The following is a 24405-nucleotide window of genomic DNA, read 5'->3' on the forward strand; positions in this document are numbered from 1 at the left end:
GCTCACGGCAACCTCCACCTCCCGGGTTCAAACGATTCTCCTGCCTCAGCCTCCCGAGTAGCTGAGATTACAGGTGCACACCACCACACCTGGATAATTTTTTGTATTTTTAGTAGAGACAGGGTTTCACCATGTTGGCCAGGCTGCTCTCAAACTCCTGACCTCATGATCCACCTGCCTTGGCCTCCCAAAGTGCTGGGATTACAGGCATGAGCCACCGCGCCCGACCATCTGTTTCACTTTCTTATTATTCATGTGTTCACTGGAGTAACACTTTGAATTTCCTTCAAGAACTTTTCCTTTGCATCCGCAACTTGGCTATTTAGTGCAAAAGGCCTAGCTTTCAGCCTATCTTGACTTTCAACATGCCTTCCCCACTAAGCTTAATCATTTCTAGCTTCTGATTTTAAGTGAGAGATGTGTGACTATTCCTTTCACTTCAACACTTAGAGGCCCCTGTAGGGTTATTAATTGGCCTCATTTCAATATTGTTGTGTCTCAGGAAACAAGGAGGCCCTAAGAGAGGGAAAGACTTGGGGGAACGGCTGGTCGGCGGAGCAGTCAGAACACACACAACATTTGCTGATTAAGTTTACCGTGTTATACGGGTGCGGTTCATGGCGCCCCAAAACAATTACAATAATATATCAAAGATCACTGATCACAGATCACTATAACACATATAATAACAATGAAAATGCTTGAAATATTGCAAGCAATTACCAAAATGCGAAGTAGAGACCCAAAATGAGCACATGCTATTGGAAAAATGGTGCCAACAGATTTGCTTAAAGCAGTGTTGACACAAATCTTCAATTTCTTTGCTTTGCTTTTCTTAACCTATTGCTGTCACCTGTATGTCCCAAAACCTTCAATTTCTTTAAAAATTCCGCTACCTGTGAAGTGCAATAAATCAAGGCATGCCTGTATACTCTCTCCTGTTATCCTGTCTCCAGCCTCTGCACCTCCCTCAGCCTCAGCCCCTCTGCACCCCTGCCCCTGGCACCTTCCCACATCTGAGCTTTGCGTTGTTACCCTGTGGAAATGCCACCCTTTAGGGAAGTCTCCAACTTATTCAGTCTGTAACTGTCAGAGCACACAGGTGGCTCATCTATCTTAGCAGTTACTGCATGTCACTGGTACTTTAATTCAGTCAGCCACTCAGCCTTTTGGGGAGCATTTGTTGAGTGCCTACTCTGTGCCAAGGGAGAGCTAATATTGAGCATAAGCACAGGATTCTTGCCTTCAGGGAGCTTACAGTCTAGTGGGGGAGGCAGAGATTAATCAAATAATCACATAAAGAAAGAACACATTAAAGAAGTGCCTGGCACCCTGTAGGCCTTCTGCAGGTACCTGGTGAGTGAACACAGCTGCAATCAGGGCTGTGAAAGACGTATGGAGGGTGGGCGCTTCCCTGAGGAGGAGGTGTAAAGGAAAAGCAGGGGTGAACAGGTGAGTGGGGGAGGAAGGGCACTCCAGGTGTGCAAGTCCCTGTGCCAGAAAGAAGAGTGGCCTACAGGAGGACCTAGAGGCCAGTGTGACTGGCGTGCAGTGACAGGAACACAGTTCAAGGTGAGGCTGGAGAGACAGATGGGCCAGGCAAAGCAGGGCCTTTAAGGCCTTCAAAAGTTTTGATACCAGCAGAAGAGCAAAGGGGCACCTATGAAGGCTCTCAGGTAGGGAGGAACTAACCAGCCTGTATTTTGAAATTATGAGCCGTGCATTGGAAGGTTCACTGAATCAACGGAGGAGGCAAGTTAGGAGGCTATCGCTAGAGTTAATTGGGTTGGGTCCATCTCTCTACTAAATGGTAAGTGCCCTAGGACAGAACCTGTGCCTGGTACCCTTCTAAAACCCCAGAAACACACACACACACAGAGCCCAGCCCGAGCGTGCACAGAAAACGTACCCCACACACGTGTCTGAAATCAGAGTTACCCAGCAACTTCCAACCCACCAGTTTATGTACACAGGGCCCTGGGGGCCTTGGGAGCAGTGGGTTGGGAAAGGGAGCCAGGCATCCTGCTGATCAGCGTCTCCCATGGTAGAACCCGGGAACCAGTCTCTCATCACTTGCTCCGTTAAGGGTTGTTCATGTTCACGGCCTCCCGGTCCACTCCCTGCTCCTGGCAGGGGTACACTAGGCTCTGTCCCCAGCCTTGAGCAGCGACAGCCAGGTGTGCTGGCCTCTGCCACACCATCCTGGCTCCTCAACGGTCCTGGCGTCGAAGTGGAGGTGATGGGGGATGCCGTACTGGAGGCAAGTCATAATGTCCAGGGATGTGGCTGTTCTTGGGTGAGTCATAGTGGCCGGGGGGTAGGCCCGGAGGCAGAGGGGGCTGGGAGCCCACAGAGTCTCGGTCTGGAAACATGAGGACAGGATAAGAGGGAGTGGCTCCTCCCACCACTCTCTCCACTCCCACCACCCCCACTGTGCTCCTCTCCTCTTCAGCCTCTTCAAGGCAAAGAGAAGGAGACGGGGCCTGGATACATACACCAGTTCACTATCAGCTGGCCGTGCGGCTCCGAGCAAAACGCTCTTAGCTCCTCAGCTGCCAGTGGAGAAAGCCACCTCAGCCCGCCCACCTCCCAAGATATGAGGAGACTTTATCACCTGCCTGGCTCCCTACTTTTCTGGGTACCAACTCCACCACTCTGATGCTGTACAACCCCACTTCAATCCGGAGCTCTGCGAAGTAGGTACACCATACTGTTCTCCAGATGAGGACACAGGCTCTGAGAGGCCATGTCGCCTCCCCATCATGCCTGATTTGAGCCCGAAGCTGACCCCAAAGGCCTCGCTCGGTGCCACATCATGCCTTCTCCTCTCCCTCTGTTCCTTCTGTTTTTCTGCCTCCCTTGTCCCAGTTCTCTGCTGCTGCTGCCAGTGGGGAGGGAGATCTCACCATGGATCAGGGGGCTGGGCTGCTCGTAGGTGCCACTGTCTCTCTGTGGCTGGGGTTGCCACTGCCTGTGGCTGTCCCAGAACTGAGGAGGCTGCCTGGGGGGAGATCCTGAGGGAGGGCCTTTCATCTCCATGTAGCTGCTCTCCCGGGGGCCCCCTGGCAAGCTGGGCAGGTCCCGGATGGTGGCATAGGGGTTCTCACTGCTCAGGGAAGCCACACTGGCCCCGAGCTCCTCTTCAGAGATGAGCCCTAAGGATAGAGGAAAGAAGTCAGGCTCCATGGAGGCACTGGTTCCTTAGCCCCAGCTCGGCTGCCTCCCTTGTTGCCCCTGTGCCCATACCTTTATTATAGAATGGGCCTGGGCCATTGCTGTAGCTATAGCTGTAGCTTCGGTCCACGCGGCTGCTCCCTGAGGAGGAGGAGGCAACTGGTAATCAGCCCTCTGTCCCCTCCCCAGGCTCACACGTCCTCTAGAACTGGGGCCCACAGCCCCCGTCTCCAGACACACACACTCAGACACGGCATCTGGGCTGCACACATCCACCCGCGCCAGACACCCTGGCCTCCCGGCACCTACCCCTGTCCAGAGGCCCTGGAGGGGGCTCCCGGCGGTGCTTCCAGTCAGCAGGCAGGGTGGTGTGGTTATCATGCCCTTGGGCCCCACCTGGCCGCTCAGGGGCCTTCAGGCTAGCAAAGAGCAGGCCTGGAACCTAACAGGGGACAATGCAGGAGGGAGAGCAAGAGGCAAGGACAGGGATTTCCAGAGAAGCAGGTCTGTGAGCTTCCCTCCACGGTGCACCCCCTCCCCCGGCACTGACCTTGTTAGGGGGTGGGGGGTTCAGGGAGCACTGCGACAGGGTGTGGTAGCTGGGGTTGGAGTAGTAGTGACTGTAGCTCGGAGGGACATCTGCATGACAGACACAAGCACAGGGTGAGCTCAGCGATGGGCAGGAGTCCAAGAGAGCCATTTTGTCCCCGGAGATCAGTACTTTGGCCTCCCTGACCTCCCTTCCTCCCTCCTCCCCATTCCTCATCTTCCCTTTGGGTCATGCCCAGCATCCACTCTTGTGCCTATGAGCCAGCTACTCATCTGTGCCCCAGGCCCTGTGCCAGCTCACCTGGCATGACATACTCAGAGCCGTCCAGTCGCCCGCTGCTGTAAGCCACAGCCAGGTGGTGGTGCTCCTTGCCTTTTTGCCAGTGCCGATAGCCAATGAACAGTGCCACCAGGGCTACCACAAGGGACCCCAGCACTGCAATGCCAATCACTGCACCCAGCGAGTTATACACTACTGGAGTGGTAGGCATCACAGTAAAGGGCTCCTGGATTCCTGTGTGGGATGGGGTGATCACTCAGAATGGCATCTTGGCTCTGCTGCATGGGAGAGGTGCTCAGGAGGGAAGTAGGGACTGTATGAGGGACCTAGGTCCCAGTTCCCCAGGGACAATGGGTGGGAAGGAGAGGGCAAAGAACTCACCAATCCTGCAAGGTGCACCACTGTGCCCTGGGGGACATACACAGGCCCCAGTCTCTGGGTGGCACTTTTCTCCAGGACCACACTGGCATGGCTGGGAGCAGTTAGCACCAAATGTCCCCAGAGGGCAGCCTGGGGAGACAGCCAAGGAGACAGGCAGGCATCAGAGCGGCCAGGAAACTCTAGTCTCCTTTTTGGGTAAGGGCTAAGTTGGAGGCAGGGGCCTGGAGTTCCCCTTCTGTTGGTACCTTCTAAGCAGTGGTGTCCAGTCCAGCCTGGGGGGCAGATACAGCTCCCATCTTGGGGATGGCAGGTCCCACCATGGTGACATTGGCAGGTCTGGGCACAGTTTTCTCCCCAGTGTCCTGGAGGGCATGCTACGGGAGACAAGGGGCCTGTCTGGTGGGGCGGGTACAGCTTTTCCTGGATGAACTCTCAGCCCCCAGCATCACTGAAGCCTTTAGCTCAGCTTTGGTCTCCCTGGGGACACCAAAGCTTTGAACAGTATCTGCAACCAATGACTCACAAATGATTATTCCCAGCCCCATCTCTCCCCCCAACTCCAGACCCACGTGTCCAACTACCTACTCAACATCTGCACTTGACTATCTAATAACCACTACAAAATAATGTATTCAGTGCCACACAACCAAAGGCTTCCAAGCTACCGCAGATGGATTTTTGTTTTGTTTTTAACATGAGAGAAGTAAACATCTATCCTGTTTAAGGCATTATTTTTGTGTGTCTAACACTAGCAATAATCTAATAGTAGTTGTAACCAGATTCTATGGAAAAACTCTTCACCAAGATGACTTCCTTCTTTACCCCGCCTGCTGGTAAGCTGAAATCCAGCCTTCTTCATAACAGCCTGTTTCCTCTTTCCAAACTTGTTTTACTTGGCTTTTTTGGACTAATCTTTTCAATGATCTTAATATATTTTTGTGGGGGAAAGGCTCACAAAATAAAGAAATACATGTATTTATTAATATATAAATAAAAATAAACTGAAAAATGCAAAAAAAAAAAAAGGGCTGGGCACAGTGGCTCACACCTGTAATCCCAGCACTTTGGGAAGCCAAGATCACCTGAGGCGGGTGGATCACCTGAGGTCAGGAGTTCGAGACCAGCCTGGCCAATATGATGAAACCCCAGGGGTCTCTACTAAACATACAAAAATTAGCCTGCTGTGGTGGCGTGTGCCTGTAATCCCAGCTACTGGGGAGGCTGAGGCAAAAGAATTAACTAAACCAGAGGCAGAGGTTGCAGGGAGCTGAGATCATGCCACTGCACTCTAGCCTGGGCAACAAAATGAGATTCCGTCTCAAAAAAAAAGAGAGAAAGAAAGGAAGAGAGAGAGAGTGAGAGAAAGAAAGAAAGAAAGAAAGAAGAAAGAAAAGAAAGAAAGAGAAAGAAGAAAGAAAGAAAGAAGAAAGAAAAGAAAGAAAGAAAGAGAAAGAAGAAAGAAAGAAAGAAAGAAAGAAAGAAAGAAAGAAAGAAAGAAAGAAAGAAAGAAAGAAAAAGAAAGAAGGAAAGAAAGAAAAAGAAAGAAAGAAATCAAGAGAAAATGTCCCAAGCTAAGCCTATGATTTCCCCTGCTCCCATAAAGATACTGTTCTTCCCAGGCTTCCCATGCAGAAGGGCAGGATTTTTTTCCCCCTGACCTGTTCACTGCTGCATCCTTAGCACCTAGAACAGTACCCAGCATGCAGGTGGTGCCCAGTAAATATTTGCTCAAGGTGGTCCCAGAGGCTTTTATACCCAGGAGCTGGCGGACAGAGACCTCCCGTCATCAGCAACCCCTCTCAGGCTGCACATGTGCTCAGACACACAAGCTACCACATACGCTGGGAGCAGTCGGGGCCTGTCCAGCCAGCCAGGCAGTAGCAGGTCCCGTTCGAGGGGTGGCAGAAGGAGTGGTTAGCGCACTTGCAGGGCACACAGCGTTTGCCATAGCGGCCAGGCTGACAGGCTAGGGGAAAGGGGTACATGGTGACTGGGGGCAGAGGCCAATCCTCAATCAGCCCTTACCCCCCCGTTTCCCTCCCTCCTTCCCACTGCAGTAACTAGTCTGAAGACGGGTCAGAGGAAGAGACTGGGAGTAAGGTGGGGGGGCGGGTGGGGGGGGGGGGGTCTCTGGCATCTGACACTACACTGTCCCCTGCTGGTGGCAGGTGGAGGGGGCAGTAGGGAGCCTCACATCTCTGACAGGAGGGGCCTCGGAATCCGGGTGCACACACACAGTTGCCATTCTCAGGAAGACAGGTGCCCCCATTCTTGCAGGTGCAGGTGTTGCTACAGTTGACTCCCCATAAGCCCTCAGGGCAGGACAGGTGGCAGCGGGCGCCTGTGGGAGACAGCAGTCGGGTGTACCTGGCTGGGCCCCCTTCAGTTCCAGGGGGCTCTTCTGGACACATTTCCTATGGATGCATCCTCCAATCCACAGTAGGCCTGGGGCCCCAGAATGCTCACCCATCCAGCCAGCCTGACACTGACAGCGTCCATGAACAGGGTCACAGCCATCAGAGTGGTCACAGTCACAGCGACTGGCACAACCTTCTCCAAACTGCCCCTTCTTGGAGAAGGAGTGGGGAGCAGGTAGGCCAGTCAGCTGGGGGACCCCATGCCCTCCCCTCCCCGAGGCAGACAGGCTGTCCAGCACTCACCGGACAGGGCAGCTGGCAGTGGGCCCCATGCCACCCAGGGGTGCAGGTACAGGCTCCAGTTTGGGGGCTGCAGACTGCCTCATGGGCACACTGGCAGCTGGCATTGCAACCGAAGCCCCAGGTTCCGGGTGGGCAGGGCACAGAGCAGTTACCACGCTGCCAACCTGGAGGAGGGGCCTGGTGGGTATAGCTCCCCTCCTGAGCAAGCACAAAGTGGGAGCTGGCTGGGCCAGATTCTATGCTATGAGCTGGGGTGGGTGGGGGGTGTTCATGGCACCATACAGGAGAAAAGCTAATGAACTATTTGATGCGGAGCAGAAGGCTAACTGCCTTCCAGTGAGGTACCACCACATTCTGGGTCTGGGGTGCCTTCTGCAAAATAAAGGGGATGGCAGTAAACCCAAATGTTTACAGGGGCCCCATCAGGTAACGAAATGACTTATACAGAGGATGTGCCAGACAGTAGGGAGTAGTGGGGGCTGAAGATGGGAGACTTGTTAAACTTAATAGACAGGTAGCCAAACAAAACACAACTGTATCAGAATCCAGCCTAAAGGTTGCCAACGTGTCACTCTGGCAGATGTGAGGCCCTTCCCAGCGTGGTAATTGCATTTCTGTATGATTGAGGGTGAGGGATGGTCACCATTGAGGTGTCTTTTGGCCTCGGCCTTTAAGGACAGGTAGGATCTTTGTGGTTGAAGAAAAGCAAAGTGGATATTCCAGGAAGAAAGTAGCCTGGATACTTTCCCTATGTCCAGCTGCTGCCCCTCCACCCTTACCCTGCAGCCGCTCCCCTGCCCTTGGCCTACCCATACTCTTGGACTCTCCCTTCTTGCCTTGGCCATCCCCCAAGTCTTCTCTCTGGGAAACTCCATCCTATTACCTTCCTTGCAGACGCACTCGCCGTCGATGGGTGAGCAGGCGATGGCATTTTCACATGAGCAGCGTGCAGAACAGTTGACACCATAGGTGTCGGGAGGACAAAGACTAGCACAGTGGGGGCCCTGAAAGAGGGCGAGCCGGTGAGAGGGGCGGCCCATTCTTTGGCCTCTCCACCTGCCTCGCTTCCTTGCAGCGGGGGGCGCGACTCACCCTGTAACCCGGCGCGCACTGACAGAGGCCGCTGGTAGCCTGGCAGACGCCACCGTGCAGGCAGAGACAGTGCTCCTGGCACCCTGGCCCGTGCGTGTCCTGCGGGCAGCTCTCGTTGCAGTGCAGGCCAGCCCAGCCCGGCAGGCAGGAGCACTCCCCGTTCATCGGGTGGCAGCTGGGGGCAGAGGCGGGGGCGTGGCGCGGTCTGAGCTGGGCAGGGGCAGGGCAGCTTCCCCGACCCCTCCGCGTGGTCAGTGGGATTCGCACATCGCTGGAGTAAGGGGGCCACTAGGGAGGCTCCGCGCTATTCTGAAAACGGGGTTGGGGCAAGTAGCGGTACCCCAGGCCCCTCCCGGCCCCCGAGGTCCCTCCCATTCCCCTTCTGTGACACCTGTTCCCCTTGGATATGGCCCTGGCTCTGTGGCGACTTCGGCCCGGAAGACCTCCCCATTGGCCTCCTGATCCTTTGACCACATGTCCCGCGGCCCACCTGAGGCTGTGCTCCGGGTCGCAGGTGCAGGGGGCCTGGCAGCTGAGACCGTAGAAGCCGTCGGGGCAGAGGCGATCCGTGCAGCGGTCCCCAGTGAAGCCGTGTTCGCACAGACATGCGCCGTTGGCCGGGAAGCAACGGGCGTCCGGGGCGCAGTCGCACGTCTCAGCACAGTCCTGCCCAAAGCGGCCTACCGGGCACTCCTCCCGGCACCTGGGCACCTAGCTGAGTGAGCCTGGCGGCGCCCCACCTCCTCCCTCCCATCTGCCGCCCGCCCCACGCCACTCACCGATCCCCAGTGTAACCCGGAGCGCAGCGGCACTGCCCAGTGAATCGGTCACAGAGGCCGCCGTTGTGGCAGCGACATTCCTGGGAGCAGTTGGGTCCATGAAAGCCCTCTGGGCAGGGCAGGGAGCAGATGGTGCCCTGTGGGGATGAGAGGTCAACAGGGCCCCAGGCACCCAGCCTCCTCCCCAAGGCCACAGGACCCCTTGACACCCCCATAACCACAGAGCTCACCCCCCTCACTCACACCCTCCTTAGAACCCTGCTTAGCACCACCCACAGAATTCTCCCCAGACCCACACCCCATGCCCACAGGCCCCACCCTCCATACCATCCAGCCAGGGGGGCAGCTGCAGGAGCCCTGTGGGGTTTGGAAGACACCTCCATTTTGGCAAGGGTGGGTGCTGGGGCAGAAGAAGCCAGAAGTGCCCTGGGAACAGGACACGTCACAGCTGCGGGACAGAGTGGGTGGAGTCAATGTGCAAACAAGCAATAACTGCTTCCCCTCTTGCCTCCAAGGACTGCCCCCACAACCCCCACCTCAGGACTTAGTGATTCACACTTGCTCTTTCCTGCTGGGGACTGTCGAGTCGGAAAGCAAAGGTTTCCAGGACTGGAAATGGCAGGGACACCCTGGCACCAGCAGGTGGGGGTGAGCAAAGAGCCACGGGTGGCATGTCTGCCTCTCGGGCGCCCCCACCTCCTCACCTTGGCTTGGCCTGTTCACTCTCGGGAAACATCTGTGCTACTGTAGTAGGCTCAACTCCAAGAGCGCCTCCACAAAGCGTGATCCTGATTTCCACCTAGGTCTACCTTCTCCCTCCTAGGACTCCCCAGCTCCCCCTGCACCTGCCTTGCAACAGGGTTCTCTGGGTCCTTGTCCCAGCCTCACTTTGCAGCATGCCTTCACACACGTGCTACCTCATGTTACCTTCACAGCCACCCTTCCATGTAGACAATACTATTCCCGTTTTACAGACAGGAAACAAGCCCACGAAGAGTCAATGATTTGCTCAAGGTCACTCCACTAGTGAGGAATAGGATCCACTGGGACCAGGATCTTGGCCTCCACACCATCCCCACACTTGGGGCCCTGTCTGAGTCGCCTCATTTCCCCACATAGGTCTGTGTGGCCTTGTGTCTGCGACCTTGTTAAAGTGTCGTTCCCCCCATTACATACCTGGGCCCAGTTCTCTCTGCAGGGCAGAAGCAGGCTCCAGTCTGGGGATCACAGGGTGCCCCATGGCACTGGCAGCGGAACTGGCAGGCAGGGCCATAGTAGCCAGGGGTACAGGGCTGAAGGCAGTTCGGGGGCTGCAGACCAGAAGGGCAAGAACATACCCCACTCTTGGGATCACATGAGCTGTTGTTGCCGCAGCTGCAGGGCTTGTCACACTGTGGCCCCCACATTCCTGGGGCACACTCTGTGGGATAAGGAGGTGGGAAGGGAGTCACCAGGGATCTAGTCCATCCCCAGCCTCCCTGTCTCTGTCTCCCAGCCCCCACATGCCCACCCTGTCTTCCACAACTCCAGAAAAGGCAGGTGGCAGCATTGGGGCTCTGGTGGGTAATCGCCCTGGGATCCTAAGCCCCTGTGCCCTGGGAGGGAGGGTGTACCTGAGGGTCCTGTGGCCCTGAAGGCACAAGAGGCCACTCCCTGGGGTCAGTAGCCACTCACCACTGGAACAGTCGTCACCCCGCCAGCCTGGCACACATTGGCACTGATTGGGTGCCACACAACGGCCATGGACACACTCCTGGGCACAGAGCGCTGGGACAGAGATGGGTGTGGTGAGATGTGTCCACCCCTGCCCCTACCCAGCTTTTACCCTGCAAAGCCTAACCCCACCTTCTTCCAAAACCAGGGACCTGAAGTTCTCCAAGCCCCAATTCTGCCTCTAAGAGAAAGACTGAGGGGCAGCAACTCAGGGGGAGAACTTAGCAGGATGCCAGTGTTCTGGGTTTCCCTGTTCCTTTTCGTGAAATCGTCTGAGAACCTTGTTGGGAAAATGCTTTGGGGGAGATCCTCAGAAGGGGACTGGACATGGACACCGTCCAGAGAGAGGGCAGGTGGGGGCCGGGGTTCTCTGGAGAGCAGTGTTTGCAGAGGCTCGTGATGGGCAGTGGCTGAGGGAAGCGGGAGGAAGAGGAAGACAGGCTCCAGTCATTACAGGGTGCTGGGAGGGGGGTGCAGTGGGCAGGAGAGACTGGATAGTGACAAGTCAGAGACCAATAGCAACAGAGAGTCAGGGAGAGGAAGAGACAGAGGCAGACCCAGACACCAAGTCCTGAGACACAGAGTGACATAGAGACAGAGACAGCCCAAAGACAGGACAAGAGCTCTAGGGCAGACAGCGATGCAGAGACACTGTTGAGGGACATGGAGAGACAGGGGGGGAGACACATGGGGCCGGCTGGAGAGAGGAGTGTGAAGTGGCGATGGAGAGGGAAGTGCTGATCTGCATCCTGGGGACAAGGCCAGGAAGAGGAGAGGAGGGGGGAACCCAAAAGGGCAGAGGAGTAACCCCATTCTAGCGGGGGCCGGGAGGGATTCAGAAGGGTAGGCTAAGCTCCCCCCATTCCATTACCCCACCCCACTCCCTAACCCAACCCTGGACTCACGGACACAGAACCCCCTGCTCTCATAGAAGCCATGGCAGCACTGCAGGCGCTGGCGGTGGTCCGTCTTCACCACCTGACGGTACACGGTCCGGTATACAACCCTGCGGAGGCCAGGAAGGCGGCCCTCAGCCCTCCCTGCCGTCCGCACTCACCACAGTGTGGCCAGGGGGAAGCCAGGGCAGGGGCACCACTTAACACTCTGGGTTGAGGGCGCATAGAAAGCACATTCCCTGTTTGAGGTTGCAGTGCACTACAATCTCGCCACCGCACTCCAGCCTGGGTGACAGAGCAAGACCTTGTCTATTAAAAAAAGAAAGAGCATTCCCTTCTTGCCCTCCCCCCAACCCCACAGGCATATACTGTAACATGCATGCGTACCCTAAACACACATACACGCATTCACATATACATCCCATACACACGTACCCGACTCAGACCATGCAGAATGAATCCCTAGAAGCCAGGAGTTTCCTCTGAGTTTCTGAGAAGTGAACAGGTACAGAGGGCCAGGGGCCAGGCTGAGGCAGCAACTCGGGCAGCCCATCCACCCATGGAGGACGAGGAGCACTCACGTGGGCTGGGGGCAAGTATGGGGGCCCTCCCAGGGCCGCTCGCAGGGCTCTGAGGGGAGCAGGCTGAAGGGGCGGGAGTGGGACTCCTTGGTGGTGGTAGTGAAGCTGCAAGACAGGGAACAGGGTCAGGGCCGAGGGCAGGAGGAGGCCTGAGTGGCCACAACGGGAAAACGGCCGTGAGGGCTTGGCCACAGTGGGGAATCTGCAGCCCAACGCTGGGGCTGCTCCCCAAGCCTAGGATGGGACCCCCATCCTGTCCCACCTCTCAAGTCTGGAGGGCTTCTCTCAGAACTGGAAGATTCCTGGGATACCCTCCATCAGAGCCCCCTTCCCACTCTGTTGCACCGGAGCCTTCCATTTTTCTCTCCCTGCCCTCCCCTCCCTGTATGGAAAGGGTGAACGAGAACTGACTCCTGGGCCCAGCTGGCGGAGATGGGCTGAAGTATTTCCGGCTATATTCTGCCCTGGGTCTTTTCTCCCCGCCCTGTTTCCTTTGCTCCCCCTGGGCCAGCCCCTCTGCTTGCTCCACAATGAATGGCTCCCACTCTGCGCTCTGTTCCAAAGTTGGCCTCCCACAGGAACTAAGGGACAGGGACAGAGAAAGGATGGTTCAGAGACTGAGACAAGGTCAGAAATGGGGCCGGAGTCAAAGGCAACCCATAGAGAGGAGTAGAGAGAGCAGAAACAGAGAAATAGGCGGGAGGGGAGAGACTGGAGAAAAGGAAGGAGGTTAAAGAAGGACCAAGAAGAGGACCCCAGTAGGGACAATAGGGACAATCGGGAGCTAGGGCTTGGTGCCCTCAAGGTGCAGCAGGGGCCCTCTCACCTTTCCCAGAAGCTGCAGGTGTTGGGGTCACTGGGGTTGAGAGTTCCAGCCAGCTGCAGGCCCACAGCCAGAAGAAGGAGGGGACACAGAGGCGGTGACATGGCAGAGGCCTGCAGCAAGACCGGCGCAGAGTGGGCAGTGGCGCTGCAGCCAGCAGCCTGGAGGACCTGTCTGCAGAGATCTGAGCTGTGGGCATGCAGAAGAGACCAGGCTGCGGCCCCGTGTCCTCTGGCCCCTTGCTCTGAGCTCCAGCTCCCCTAGACCTCACTCCTGAACTGCAGTCACTTCCACGCCTCCGGTCTTTGCTCGTAGTTTGCTTAGACACTCTCACATCTAATTCTTCACCTGGAGTTCTCGTCTTTCAAGATCTAGTTCAGGTGCCACCCCTTCCGTCCTCCACTTCCTGATCCTCATTGGCAGACGACCCCACTCATTCCTTCTGGGGGTCCCAGTACCATTCACCCCCACCCCACTGTTCCGGTGCCCGTTCCCTGACCATGACCTCCAGAGGCAGGGACCCAGTGTGTTTCATCTCTGAATTCCCAGCCCCCAGCCCAGGCCCTACCCAGGGCACTTTGATATTTGTACCAGGGTGTGAGACTGGAACCAGTGAGGGGAAGTGATGAGAGACTCGGCCTTGGGCTCAGTCAGAGGAAGAACTTTCCAACAATCAGAGCGGCTCAGGAATAGAATCGGCTACCTCAGGTGGTGAGTTCCCCGTCACTGGATATATGCACGCAGAAGCCAAAACCAGCCTGATGAAATGCTGTCAGGGGTTTCCTGCTCTATGTGGTGGGAGTGGGGCTCGGTCCCGGTGATCTGCCAACCAGTGGTGGCTGGAGCCAGCTCATATGGGCCCAGAGAGCCAATTGTACGCATCTCTTCCTAGCAACATGTTCAGTGATGTCACGGGAGTAGCTTGGAATTAGGCATGGGGGGTTATTGACACCAGAGAAACTAGCAAACACTAAAACCCAAGGTCAGTCTCCCTCCCATACTCAGTTGTGACACCTTAGCCAGCACACCACAACACCCAACTCTAGGTGCCATCACCTGAAGAGGTCATCAACCTGGCCTTGCATTTAAGGAAAAGCTCCCGCCTCCCTCAGACTGCCCTATCAGCCATTTGGAAATGGGGTCCTCTCCATCCCCGCCACCCCTGGCTCCCAGGACTTCAGACGACTCTGCTGCCTCAGCTTCTGAGCTCAGGAGAGGCTGAGTTACCGCAGTGCCCATCCCCGCAGCCGGCTTCAGGTTCTGCGTTCCGTGTTCCCAAAACTTGCTCTGGCTCCCTGCTCTACGCCTCCCCGAGGCGCCCACATCTGCTTATAATTTTTCTGAGACGAGCGAAAGGTCGCGGTTACTGGCCCCTTACCCCCCTGAGTATCTCTGGAATGTTACTGCCTGGCTCCACCCCACACCCCACACCCACACACTCCCAGGGTCCCCACAGCCACTCTCAGTCCCAAGAAGGGCGGCCCCTCCTTCCCTCCAGGTCTAGGCTCCTAACTTAACCCCATCTCAACCCCCCATGTTCCTCCTTCACCTTTAACCCTCCAGCAGCCAAATCTCCAGCCTTTCATCCAGGATGCTGGCCCACCTCTCCTCCCCGTGCCAGCGTCTACCCACCCCTCCAGTGCAGCCCAGCCGCATGCCCCATCCCACTTCCCGCAGGGCGAATCTCAGCCTCTAGCCTCCTCTGTGCTTCCTCCTATCCATCCTCAGTCCCCAAGTAACTCACCAGGTGGGGCCTGCCCACAGCTCAGCCCTGGGGCCTGGGGCCTGGGGCCTGGGGGCCAGGGAATGTCCTGGGGGATCCCAGCATTCAGGATATGAAGCCTGAAAACAGGAAACAGAGCCTCGCTAGGAAGAGGGACAGCAGGGAGCGTGACGGGGGTGGCTCCATCCTCCCACCATCCTGAGCGCAGTGGGTATCATACGGGAGGGCCATGACCAGAAGCCTCTTTCTGGCGGCTTGTCTTCAGAGCTGACACTGTGGCCCCCTCTGAAGGGGAGAGGCCACAGTCAGGAGTGCCCTAGAGACACTCCCCAGAGTCTGTCCCAGAGCTCCACCCCCACATCACCCAGACACATTCCCACTCCCAAACAGAGTCATCCCTTCTCCCAATGTCCCCAAACCATCCCCTCCCACCCTGCCCTGCTCCAGCCATCTTCCCAGGCCCAATGCCCACTCCAGGGCTCACTCTGCCTAGCCCCAGCTAACCTTCTCTCCACCTCTCCCTCAGCGTGGTTGGCAGCCAGGCCCTGGGCAGGACCCCGAGCCCTCCATACACCTCTGCCTCGTCTCTCGGTCTCCACACTCCCCTCTTCCCAGACCCTCAGCTCTGCACCTGGCGTGGGGCCCCTGTGCTCCGACTGCAGCTCAGTCTGTCTGAAGCCAGGCTCATCACCCTTGTGCCTGCGTGAGCCTCATCTCCTGAGACACACAAGGACTCCCCAGCCATCCCCCTGCCCTGGATCTGTTCACAGAGCCTATGACGTGGTGGCATGGACAAAACTTGTTGCAGGAAGGACTCGCGTTAAGGCCCAGGGAGGAAGCGCCACATAGGTTGAGCTGTTGTTGGGCCGAGAAAAGTCCTCCCTCCCATTCCTGTCAGCCCCTACCCACCCAAGTCCTGTCCCTGTCACCTCCTCCCAGCCAACTTCTAGAGGACACGGTTCACCTGGGGGGCTTTGAGATGGACTGAAGGACTGAGGAGCATGAGGAGGGGCTAACTCTCCTCCCCACCCATTTCTGGCTGGCTGGGAGGTTAGCTGGCTGGAGGGGTGGGTAGGTTCTGTTTTCCCAAAGGTCCTCAGGGTAGGGCCGGAGTGCGGAGGAGGCATCAGCTGGTCAGCCCAGGGGCTGGAAGCCAGGTTGGGGTCAGGGGAGAGCAGTGGGTGGCCCAGGGAGGGGACAGATGGGATGGGGGTCCTGGCAGGAAGAGGAAGGGTTTGGCTTGACCATCCTCTGCCTCTGAGAAGGGAACACAGGCCAGACCAGGAGCCCAGAGCCCCAGCCTGGCCTCCAGGCTAGTTCCCATCTAAGCCTTTGTCCCTGAGGGGCAGGGCACCCGAGCCCGGCCCATGCTCCCCCAACCCCTTCCAGCCACAGCAGCAATGGGCCCCAAGAGATTGCACATACCCCTCAAGGGGGTGAAATGAGACCACTCCTGGGCCCCTGCTCTGCCCTGGGGGCCCACAGTGCACTCACTGAGGGGGACCCTGGAGCACCCCTGCTGCAGGCTTGCTTCTTCTCATGCAGAGGCCCCCTCCTGTTCCCCTACTCAACCTTCACCCTCCAAGCCTCTGGTTTGAGGGACTCAAACATCTTCCCTCCCAAGAATCATAAGGTGACCCCACGTATCGTTCACTGAGCTGAGACAGGCAGGGTGTTGAGAGATTTACATGGATCATCACATTTAAAGTTTACATTAACCCCTTGTAGTAGGTGTTATGGCCCACTTCAGAGATGAGGAAGCAGGCACAGAGAGGGTAAGGAACTTGACCAGGACCACACAGCCAGGAGCGTCGGAGCTGGGATCCAAATCCCAGCTGCTGGCAGAGGACTCCCCATGATTCCATTCTTTCCCAAGCCCAGATGGGAAGCCTAGGGGCTCTGTATCTTCTTTTCAAAAGTCTCTCTTATGGAGGTGGGGGAGCTGGCAGGGGGTTGGACAGGAGAAGTGGATGGGGGTGGGGGCTGCCACAAGAACATGATCAGAAGCGTGGGAACTGAGATGTGTTTACAGTCAAGAATGAGCTGACACTTCTCTCTCCTCCACCTCGAGATGCAAATCGGCTGGGCTCCTGGCCAGGCCCTGAGATCCCAGTCCTGCCTGCACAGCCCGGCATCCCCGCTCTCTCAGCCTCCAAGCCCACACAGAAGACCTGATCACCCTCCCTGGGCTTCCCCAAACTCCAGCTCAGCTGGTTCCCTCTGGTGGGGAGCCCCCCTACCCTCACTGTGCCCCAGCTGCTCCTAGGAGGAAGGAATTGAGTGTGGGCTCTGGGGGAGCAGGGGTGAGGAGGATTCGAGTTCCTGGTGGACAAGAGGATCCATTTCTATAGAAAGCAGAGTAAGGGTGATGGAAGTGAGAGAGCAGAAGGGACTTCCCCATGGGCTCCCTTCCAGCTTCTCTGGGAAGTCATGTAGCATAGGATAACCCCTCAGCTCTGCACCCTCAACCCTGCCCAAGTTCAAGCCTGGGTGTGAATCCCAGCCTGCAGTTCCCTCACCTAGAAAATGGGGATGAGATTAATACTTCCTTTGTAGGGTCGCTGTGCAGACTAAATGAGTTGATCTTGATAAAGCGGTTAGACCCAGTCCCTAATATGCTCAGTTAACATTAGCTGTCTCCATGATAGCATCCTCAGTCCCACTCCTCCTCCTGCACCCAATGTGGCCCCCATCCGCCCTCCCCTTGGCGCCTTTGGGTATTAATTCCAGGAAAAATGTTCTTGTTTTTTCTGAAGAACCCCCAGGATGATCCGGGAATGGGAATGGGACCGCAAATGCTGACAGAGAGAAAGGAAGTGGGGGCGGGAGGGGGCCAGGCTCCCCCGAGAACCTGATCCCCCAAAACGATGGGCCGCCCGCCAGGTGCATCTTCAAGCCAGACGCGGTTGACAAGGCAGAATGCCTAAATTCTGCTTCCTCCAGCCCTAGGCCTAAGCACCAACCCTAGCTCCTTGCTTGGTCTGACTGCCCCCTCCTCTCTTCTCCATCTCCCTCTTTCTCTCTCTCATCACTTCCCATCCTGGAGTACAAAGCTTCTAGTCCTATCTCTGTTATTTACAAGCTGTGTAACCTGGGTTATAATACATCACTTGAGTCCTCTGATCCTCCATCTCCTCATCTGTAAAATGGGAGTCTATCACTCCCCGCCATCCCTCAGGGCCCTGCAAAGGTTGGAACTGCTGGTTCCAGTGAGCATTCTGGAACAGAACCTCAGACCTCAGACTAGAGCCTGCTCCATGGATGTGTGTTGATGCAAAAACAGAATCCTCCAAGCTCCAGGGTTTCTGCCTCTTCCTTTTTGTCTTGTTCCTTTTGTCTTGCTCTTCATCGGAAACTCTGCTATCTGCCTTTCCCCATCCCTTCGTTCATCAGCTTCTTGGTCTCTGTCTTCCTGCCTCTCTTCTTCCGTTTCTATACTAAGGCAGTCATGTACAGTTGCACGGTGTATTTACTGCACAACAGCATCCACTTTCAAGGGCGGAGTGGAAGCTGAACTCCAGCTACGATCCACTCACTAAAGCCGTGCGTCTTAGCTTGGTGCTAAGGTTGTCTTGCCCTGTATCTCTCTTGTCTTTCTGTCTGTCTCCCTGTCTCTATGTCTGTTTCTCTGTGACCTTTTCTAACCTATCTTTGCCATGGAGACAGGATCACTTACTTCTTCCCACCCAGCAGTGAGATCCCAGTCCAAAGACTTCTCCCCTCCCTCCCCACACAGGGAGCTCCCCCAGCAGCCTGCTGCGCTCCACAGGCTACCCAGTACACCCATGTACACGCTTGCACACTGAAGCACAGAGCACTGCCTATATCCAGCCTGGCCAGGCCCTCGGCACGCCAGGCATGTCTGCCGGATGGAGAAACAGGAAGCCTGCGTGTGCGGCCAGAGTGCGCCAGAGGCTGGGCGGGAAAGGGGCAGGGGTGAGGGGCTGGACTTGTGTTCTCTGTGGCTCAGGAAACAGAAGCTAGAGGGTCCTAGGTCCGACCTGTTTACTCATCAGGAAATGGGGCAGCTGCAGGGATCCTGATTCACACATCTATCGCATCCCTCCCGGAGGCTGTCGCCAGTGCCAGTCCTAACCCTCGCCGCCACCCTGGAAGGTGCTGGTGATTGTCATCCCCATTTCGTAGGCAGCACAATGGAGGGTCTCAGGTAAAATGCCTTGCCAAGGGCTGTCTGGCTGCCAGGGGCAAGAGCAGGATTCAAATCTGCTTCAAAGGACAAAGCAGTGTGGGGATGTAAACCCTGGGTGACATAGACTAGAGAACAGTGCCCCCTCAGGCCCACCCTGCTCATTGCCACCCCGAGATTACCTTCAGAAAGTGCTCTGGCCACTGCCCCTCTCTCCCACTCTCTGTGGCTCCCTACACCCCAAGAAAGAACACCAGCCCCTACAAGGGGGTCCAGCTTCATTGCCTCTACCCCTGCGCTCCCATCACACTGGACAGCCGCTGACCCCACATGCCTCTCACCACACCGCCACTGTGGCTCAGGCCACCCCTGAAATGCCCAGGTTCTACACAGCCTCAAGGCCAGCCACTTCCAAGAAGCCCCTCAGTGGCTCCAGGCTCACGCCCTCCTCCCTGCTCTCCAGGCCTTCCTGCAGGCTCTGGGCACAGTCACCACAGACCCGCATGGCCTCAAGGAGGCCGGGGTTGCTCCTCCCCCTGAATGCCCTGAGGCTGGCTCCCAGCTGGACATGCACCTGTCCCTGGAGGCTCCACTCCTCCCCAAACCCCAGCCAAAGTCCTGGCACCAGTGTACCTCCTCTGGAGGCAAGTGGAACTCACCCAGGCCAACCCAGGGGTTCACAGCCCCTGACATACTCCAAGTCTGCTGGGCTGATTAGGCTGATGGATACCCTGTGATTGCTGGTTTGTGAGTCTGGTTTCCCCACCAGGTTGGACTCCCTCAAATCTTATTCCTCTCCAAGGCTCTGTGAGCGGGCATGGGTGCCCCCTGGGTGTTTCCTCGCAGCTCGCATCCTATGAGTCATTATGCTTTTAGTAAAGTCAATCTGCCTCACTGGACTGGAGCTCCCCAGGGACAGGGCACTTCTCTGCCTTCCTCACCACTGTAACCCCAGCACTGGCCAGCACCTACACCCAGCACCTACACCCAGGATGCCCGGCACCCAACAGGCAATAATTAAACATTTGTGTGGAGTGGATGGACTGATACACCCTGAAATCTTTCTGACTCCAGTGCGCCTTGACTTTCCCAGGAATGGGAGAGAGGGAGAGATGCTCAGAAGCTGTGGCTTCTCCCCATACTCTAGACAGTAGAGCTGGTCCCTTGTCTCGGGGCCCTCAAGACACAATGAGGTGCGTGTTTGATGAGATGACGCAAAGTGGAATGCAGAAAGAACTTTTCAACGTTACAAAGCAAAAGGTGGCTCCAGACTTGCCCTCCTGACCTCCAGCAGGAATTCCTCAGGGCCAGCCTCCAAGTTCCTATGGGATGAGTGCACACCAGCGCCAGGCCCTGAGTCACCTGGAGGTGGAGGGGAATGCCCACACCGCCTGAGCCCTCATCCTGTGCCTCCCCCTCCAGGGCCAACACCCCCTCACTGTCCACTGCACACATCTCCTGCTACACAGAGGGGACTGGGCCCCAGGTGCCACTTCATGGGGGTAGGACAGAGGGCAAAAGCGGGAGGGCATGAGCACCCACCAGCAGTGAGCGGGCTACGCCCCAGGGCCCACCCACCTGCAGGGATCCCGATTCACACATCTATCACACCCCTCCCAGAGGCTGTCGCCAGTGCCAGTCCCAACCCTCGCCGCCACTCTGGAAGGTGCTGGTGATTGTCATCCCCATTTCGTAGGCAGCACAGAGGAGGGTCTCAGGTAAAATGTCTTGCCAAGGGCTGTCTGGCTGCCAGGGGCAAGAGCAGGATTCAAATCTGCTTCAAAGCACAAAGCAGTGTGGGGAGGTAACCCCTGGGTTACCTCCCAGGTATTGGGATACTAATTACTGTGCCTCGTTAAATGTGTACTGTGGCTAGATTCTGTCTTCTAGTTCTCCCAGCAAGCCTATAAAGTAAGCGCTATTATGCCTCCCATTTTATGAAGAAATATCCCAGAAAGGTTCAGTGATTTGTCCTAGGCCACACAGGCAACTGAAGCCAGAGCAGGGATTTGGGCCAGGTCTATGTCATTCCAAAGCCTGTGCTGCTTTCTTTTTGTTTTGTTTTGAGACAGGGCTTCACTGTGTGCCCAGGCTGGAATACAGTGGCGTGATCATGGCTCACTGCAGCCTCAACCTCCGGGGCTCAAGTGATCCTCCCACCTCAGCCTCCTGAGTAGATGGGCCCACAGGCGGGCACCACCACGCCCAGCTAATTAAAAAAAAATTGTAGGGATGCAATCTCATTATATTGACCAGGCTGGTCTTGAACTCCTGGCCTCCAGAGATCCTCACGCCTTGGCCTCCCAAAGTGCTGGGATTACCAGCGTGAGCCACCTCACCTGGTGTTTCCAGTGTGCTGCTTTCTAACCTCATAGTTTCTCTTTGGTCTTCTGACTTTCTCCTCCTCTCCCTCTGTCTCTGCCTCCTTTTTGTTCTATCCCTAGGTCTCTGCTCTATTTTTCTAGGCCCACTTTTCTCCCTCCAGGCATTTTGTTGTAATGAGTCTGTGCCTCTGCTGTGTCTCTGCATCTGTCAGCCTCTGTTTCCGTATTTATATCTGTCTCTATCTCTGTCTTTGTGTTTCTCTCTCTCCTTCCCTGTCTTCTCTGCCCCTTCCTTCTGGCTTCTCCCCTGTAGGATAGAAGACAGGAGCCAACATCCTCCCCAAAGCTAGGCTGGCACCCCAGGGTCCCCCATGAGTCCTGAGAGGCCTCTTTCTCAAGGCTCCCAAGGCTCCTCAGAGGAGAGGCTCGGGGAATGCCGTGGTGGAGGCTCCACCTGGCCTCAGCCTCCTCCCCAGCAGTGTTTGTCCGGTGGGGGAAGGCACACAGCAGCCCCATGACCTTCTATCTATCTCCAGGTTTCCGACGGGTGGATGAGGCTGCCTGGAGCATGAGTTTCCTCTTCTGGGAGAGTCTGATAGGAGATGTTGAGCGGGGACAGAGGGTGGAGGAACAGATGCCAATTCTCAGCTTCATCCTCCAGTGGAGCGAGAGGAAGGCAGAGAAGTGAGTCTGGCCAACCCAGCTCCTAAAGATGGCAGCCCCACCTGCAGCGGAGAACACGGTGGGTGGGCCTTCGGAGGCCTCAAGAGTGGGGGAGGCCACACAGCAGGGAGGAGACACAGGAGACAGGAGAGTTGCCCCCACACCCTGGCTTATGACTGGCTCACAAGCACACACAACAGGCCCTATACCATGAGCTGGTTTTGAGTGGGGTTCAGAGATGAGCTCCCCCGTCTCCAACCATCCCCCTAGCACAAGGCCAGCTTAGGCCAGGGTTGAGAGCTGACACCCAGCCCAATCCTGCCCGAGCTGAGGCCTGGCTGAGCCTGGGAACCTCAGGCCAGCACAAGCTGTTCCTGTCCCCGGGGACTAGGGTCACAGCTCAGCCCCAGGAGAGGCCACTCATAACAGGCCAGAATAGGGGAGTGGAGAGCAGCTACTGGAGGCTGGAGATGGGGGTGGGGGTGAAGGGTGGCCTTGCTGGGGCCTGGGCTCCTGGACTCCCCCACACACCCATCTGGCCCTTAGCACAACTTCAGATCATCAGCCTGCCAAGTTTTCTGAGGATCCAGATGCCCGGGACCTCAAGCTGAACCCCCAGTCCTCATAACTGGCAAAGATGTGAGAGCCAGGGACCTGCAAACCTGGGTCCTTCCCCTACATCCTCCCTCAAACATTTCTGCCCGGTGGGCAGAGAGATGACACTGATAATCTGTTTATCTAGTGTCATTCAAAGCAGGAGACACGTTTTTGCTCACTTAAGCCTCACAACCCATGAGGTAGGCCCTATATTATTCTCCTTTAGAAATGAGAAACTGAGGCACAGAGGTCAGGTCTCTTGACCAAGACCCCACAGACAGTAAGCTGCAGAGTGGAGGGTGGCACTTAGGCAATCTTGGCTCCAGTGTCGATGCTCTTGTGGCTACACTTCCCTTGAAAGCCAAGGACAGCACCCAGTCTTCTCTTCCCAGCCCTGGGAGGGGGCAGGGAGCCAGGCTGCCCCTGACTCACAAAGTCCGGGGACAGGGGCTCAGGGAACAACCTCGCTAGCATTTCATCTCATTTACATGTTCATTATGGAAGGGAACCCCCAACCCATCCTCTCTGGCCCCCTCCACTGTCCCCTTCCCCTCCTTCACGTCTCTCTCCATCAGTTCCTCTTTTCTACACTCCTGGGTCTGGGGCCTCAGACTCCAGTCGAGGAGGGGGACCTCAGGGACCGCATGCCCTTTCCCCGGGGCAGGGTGGTCTCCAGGGCCGCACCACCCGGGCCTCCCCTGCCAGGGGGCACGCAGTCACTCACCTGCCTTGGGGCCCCGTCTTTCCTGCGGCCTGGGGTAGGAACCGCCGGGGTCTGCGAGGAGGAGGACTGGACAGCCAAGGACGCGGCGAGGGTCCCCTCTTCGAGCCCCAGCCTGACTGCCGGAGCGGCGGGGAGGCGGGACGCTGCTGATCGCAGGGCCGGGAGGGGCGCCGAGGGGCGGGGGGCAGGAAGGGGGTGGGAACTCGGGCCCTCGCCAAGGCAGGAAGTTTTGACAAGGAAACAGGAGCCGGGGGAGGGGAGATGCAGGCGCCCGGGAGGGAAAACTGTATTCTGGGTGGGATCACAGAGGCCGACTCTGCGCGGCCTGGGCCAGGAGCAGACGGGGATGAGAAGTGGATGAGGAGGGGAGGTCAGCGCAGGCGCCCAGGGCCCCAGTCTCTCCCTAGCGTCCCCTCGTTGTGCGGCCTGGGTTGCTTAACCTCTCTTGCCTCAGCTTTCCTATCTGCAAAGTGGGGTTGTGGGAAGGAATCAATGAGATCGCCTACGTCGGGCACTGTCCAGTGCTGCCCAGCAACCGTGATCTTAAGACCTCGCCCGGGCAACGCATCCCACTAGTCTCGGAGAGGCTGACAGGGCGAGGCCCCTCCTCTCCTCCTGCCGCCCCTAATCGCACTGCGGAAGGCCGGACGAGGTGGCTTATGCCTGTAATCCCAGCACTTCGGAAGGCCGAGGCCGGCCGATCGTGGAGCTCAGTTTGGAGACCAGCCTGGCCAACATGGCGAAATCCTGTCTCTACTAAAAATACAAAAATTAGGGCCGGGCGCCATGGCTCAGGCCTGTAATCCCAGCACTTTGGGAGGCCCAGGAGGGCGGATCATTTGAGGTCAGGAGTTCGAGACCAGCCTGGCCAACACGGTGAAACCCCGTCTCTATGAAGAGTACAAAAAAATTGCCGGGCGTGGTGGTGGGCGCCTGTAATCCCAGCTACTGGGGGAGGCTGAGGCAGGAGAATCGCTTGAACCCAGGAGACGAAGGTGGCAGTGAGCCGAGATCGCGCCACTGCACTCCAGCTTCGGCGACAGAGCACAACTCTGTCAAAAAAAAAAAAAGAAAAGAAAAGAAAAAAAAACGCGCCAGGTGTGGTGGCTCGCACCTGTGGTCTCAGTTTATTGGGGAGGCTGAAGAGGGAGGATCGCTTGAGCCTAGGAAGTCGAGACTGCAGTGAGCCAAGATCCTGCCACTCCACTCCAGCCTGGGCGGCAGAGCGAGACCCTTTCTTAAAGAAAAAAAAAAAAAGAAAAGAAAAAAGTCACACCGCGGGAGGGTGTGACCCTGGAA

The 24405-nt window shown here is 56.8% G+C and overlaps 1 protein-coding gene across 2 annotated transcripts; it reads right to left on the reverse strand.

The window, feature by feature from the left end:
- Window positions 1-578: 578 nt before the first annotated feature.
- Window positions 579-23162, reverse strand: PEAR1 (platelet endothelial aggregation receptor 1). 2 transcript variants are annotated; one of them, XM_058439144.1, is made up of 24 exons: window positions 23107-23162; window positions 14673-14770; window positions 12932-13041; window positions 12106-12210; window positions 11534-11634; window positions 10590-10682; window positions 10092-10335; window positions 9243-9363; window positions 8916-9052; window positions 8627-8839; window positions 8137-8311; window positions 7928-8048; window positions 7045-7208; window positions 6851-6953; window positions 6579-6725; window positions 6225-6350; window positions 4630-4758; window positions 4385-4513; window positions 4025-4237; window positions 3725-3813; window positions 3484-3616; window positions 3247-3315; window positions 2907-3155; window positions 579-2362 (listed from the first exon to the last, which is right to left on the reverse strand). In XM_058439144.1, the coding sequence occupies exons 3-24, from the start codon at window positions 13030-13032 to the stop codon at window positions 2211-2213; spliced, it is 3114 nt and encodes a 1037-aa protein (XP_058295127.1). In that variant the 5' UTR covers window positions 13033-13041; window positions 14673-14770; window positions 23107-23162; the 3' UTR covers window positions 579-2210. The 2 variants fall into 2 exon arrangements, with proteins under 2 accessions (XP_058295127.1, XP_032009997.1); XM_032154106.2 differs by lacking the exons at window positions 14673-14770; window positions 23107-23162 and having other exon boundaries at window positions 794-2362; window positions 12932-13355.
- Between the last annotated feature and the right edge of the window lie 1243 nt (window positions 23163-24405).

This window comes from Hylobates moloch, unplaced genomic scaffold (assembly GCF_009828535.3).
Source record: "Hylobates moloch isolate HMO894 unplaced genomic scaffold, HMol_V3 SCAFFOLD_5, whole genome shotgun sequence".
Classification (NCBI taxonomy): Eukaryota; Metazoa; Chordata; class Mammalia; order Primates; family Hylobatidae; genus Hylobates; species Hylobates moloch.

What these genes read in the sequence shown, in the direction of transcription:
- PEAR1 (XM_058439144.1), bottom strand. Translation starts at nt 13,032, where the DNA reads ATGTCACCGCCTCTGTGTCCCCTCCTTCTTCTGGCTGTGGGCCTGCAG. An exon ending in CATACTTGCCCCCAGCCCAC is followed by an intron (nt 11,635 to 12,105) that starts GTGAGTGCTCCT and finishes TGGCCTCCGCAG; the next exon opens with GGTTGTATACCGGACCGTGT. An exon ending in CGAGTGCGTCTGCAAGGAAG is followed by an intron (nt 7,209 to 7,927) that starts GTAATAGGATGG and finishes CCCCTCCTCCAG; the next exon opens with GTTGGCAGCGTGGTAACTGC.